Source organism: Pygoscelis adeliae, unplaced genomic scaffold (genome assembly GCF_000699105.1).
Source record: "Pygoscelis adeliae isolate BGI_AS28 unplaced genomic scaffold, ASM69910v1 Scaffold432, whole genome shotgun sequence".
Taxonomy (NCBI): domain Eukaryota; kingdom Metazoa; phylum Chordata; class Aves; order Sphenisciformes; family Spheniscidae; genus Pygoscelis; species Pygoscelis adeliae.
In genome coordinates, this window is record NW_008824289.1 from 528,969 (window position 1) to 531,190 (window position 2,222).

A 2,222-nucleotide genomic window follows, 5' to 3' on the forward strand; every position below is an offset into this window, starting at 1 on the left:
AGCACGCTTGATCTCTTTGAGGTCTGGCAGGCACATGTCCATGGTAAGAGGGACCGCAGCGCTTCGGTCGTAGCCCACGCACTGAGGTGAAGCCATGAAGTGCGGCCCGGCTGTCCCGTCCTTTAACATATTGCAAGCATTTTTCTATGGGAAGAAGAAAAGAGAAAATATCATGGCTGAATGGCGAGTGTGAGAAAACACTACCACGTCCCCCACCTCCACCAGCAGCGTTACAGCCTCTTTGGAAGAGGAGTCCCAAGGGCATCGCGAACACGGAGCGAGTGACTGAATGCCAGCGGGGTTCGGGCTGCCACCCCCGAAGCACAGCTCCTCTTCGGGCAGCTTCTCCCACAGAGCGTCAGCCACCAGTCTGTGGCACCCAGCCTCACGCAGGAACCATACCCAATCTGAGCCGATCCTCAGATGAATTCCTACGTAGGGCCTGACCAGCAGAGAGTGAATATAGGCTTCTCCTTTCTTCACCATTTCATCAGCCCACACGATATACTTATGGAGGGGTCGGTGCTCCTCTAAGACGGGGAACTGGGCCGGAGCTCCAGGTAAGGCGAGTACCGGGTGCTCAGATGGTGAAAACCTACGGAAAAAACCCAGCAGACCCAAACATAACCCAGCCTCGCATGCACCACCTTGCTCAAAGACTGCCGTGAAGGTTAGAACGGAACCTACGAACACCCTGAAACGTGCAGCACCTACTGCTCCAAATTCACCCGAGATGAGTTTTAACTGTTTTGCCAACAGAACACCGAAGCAACACTCAGGTACCGCGTTTTACCTCAGACCCGGTAACAAGTGAATCGGTATTATTTGACAGACAAAAGGTAAGGATCTCATACGCGCAGCAACGAGAGGTTACGTTTTCACCCCAGACTAGAGCACCTCTGTCACCCAAACTTACTGATAGGACTAAAGAGGCTCTGAAAACAGGAGGTAACCAGCAAAATGCAGTTCACGATCGGCAACCGAGAACCAAATTCTCTCTGAAGAATAATCGCATATGTAATCAATAAATACCGTAACCAAACATTACTGGCTCAGGAATCAATCAGCCTAACAGAGTTCACACCTAATACTGCCCACAGGAGGAGGGTGCTCAGCGAACATTTAATGGAAAAAGCATTAAGATTTTTAATTATATCGCTAAGTAACCACTCCGGTCTCTCCCCCAAAACGCAAAGGCTTTATTTACACGGTGACTAGCACAACTGTCCTCACGAGCCGCTCTACGTGCCTACAGTGGCATGCCAGCACTTTCCCATCTTCTTCCTACCTTTGGATCCAATGGTCCTTGTACGCAGAACTGAAGGAAATTCCCTTGAAGAGCTCAGACTTATCAAAATCCACTTGGAACTGGTCCCAGAAGGGACCAAATGGGTTTCCATCCTGCAAAGGGAAGACAAGTGTTCGTGCGGTGCATACGCAGAGCCTGAAAGGCAGACTTCGGGAGGTCCCGGGGTGCCGAGCTGAAGGGTCTCTCTCTGACAGGAAGAGAGCAGACCGAATGTAACAGCCTGTCACCGATCAGCTCCACGGGAAGGAGAGAGGGAAACACATTAAAGAAAGAGGGAAACACGTTAAAGAAACTTAACCGAGAACTCATGCAAATGCGTCTTAAAAGAGCGAGGACACCGCAGCCCTCAGACTTGGATCTAAAAGAGGTTGCTTTAAAACCAGCTGGACAACTATACCACAGGAGGGAAACGGGCAGCGGCCAGTAGGAGATGAGCTACAGATCTGCTCTCCCTACAGTCAAAATCGAGTCTGAAGTGATAAAACCTACTTGCACGACCCGTCTCCCCGAACCCCAAGGATCTGCTGACAAAGAAAAGCACGAAGGCGCAGCGAGCCTCGCAGGTAAGCGGTGAAAGGAATGCCACGCGGGCAGATTTGGGGCGGATAACTCCTACGTTAGCAAATCAACGGCGACCTGAGTGAGTCCGTCGTTCCCTCTGCCAACAGCAGCAGAATTAACCTGCGCCCCGGGCCGGCGGGGACGTGGGAGGAACTCACCTTCATGGGACAAGAGCTTTTGTCGGCGCTTCTCTGAGCCGCCGCTTCGAAGCAGTAAGCCACTCGCTTGCCAGGAGGCCAGTGAACCGGCGCCAGCCGCTCCATGAAGTCCTCCAAGCTGATGACGCGGTGGTCCCGCAGGAGCGGCTCCAGCCTGAAGTGCTCGGCGTAGGGAACGTGCAGCTGGGGAACGG

At 52.7% G+C, this 2,222-nt stretch overlaps 1 protein-coding gene across 1 annotated transcript in view; it reads right to left on the bottom strand.

The window, feature by feature from the left end:
* POFUT1 (protein O-fucosyltransferase 1) overlaps positions 1-2,222 on the bottom strand; it is a 7,558-nt gene that overhangs the window by 2,259 nt on the left and 3,077 nt on the right. The window contains exons 2-5 of the mRNA XM_009318760.1: positions 2,029-2,211; positions 1,289-1,401; positions 403-595; positions 6-144 (exon numbers count right to left, since the gene is read on the bottom strand). Coding sequence (XP_009317035.1) covers positions 6-144; positions 403-595; positions 1,289-1,401; positions 2,029-2,211 — 628 coding nt within the window. The remainder of the gene's footprint in view (positions 1-5; positions 145-402; positions 596-1,288; positions 1,402-2,028; positions 2,212-2,222) is intronic.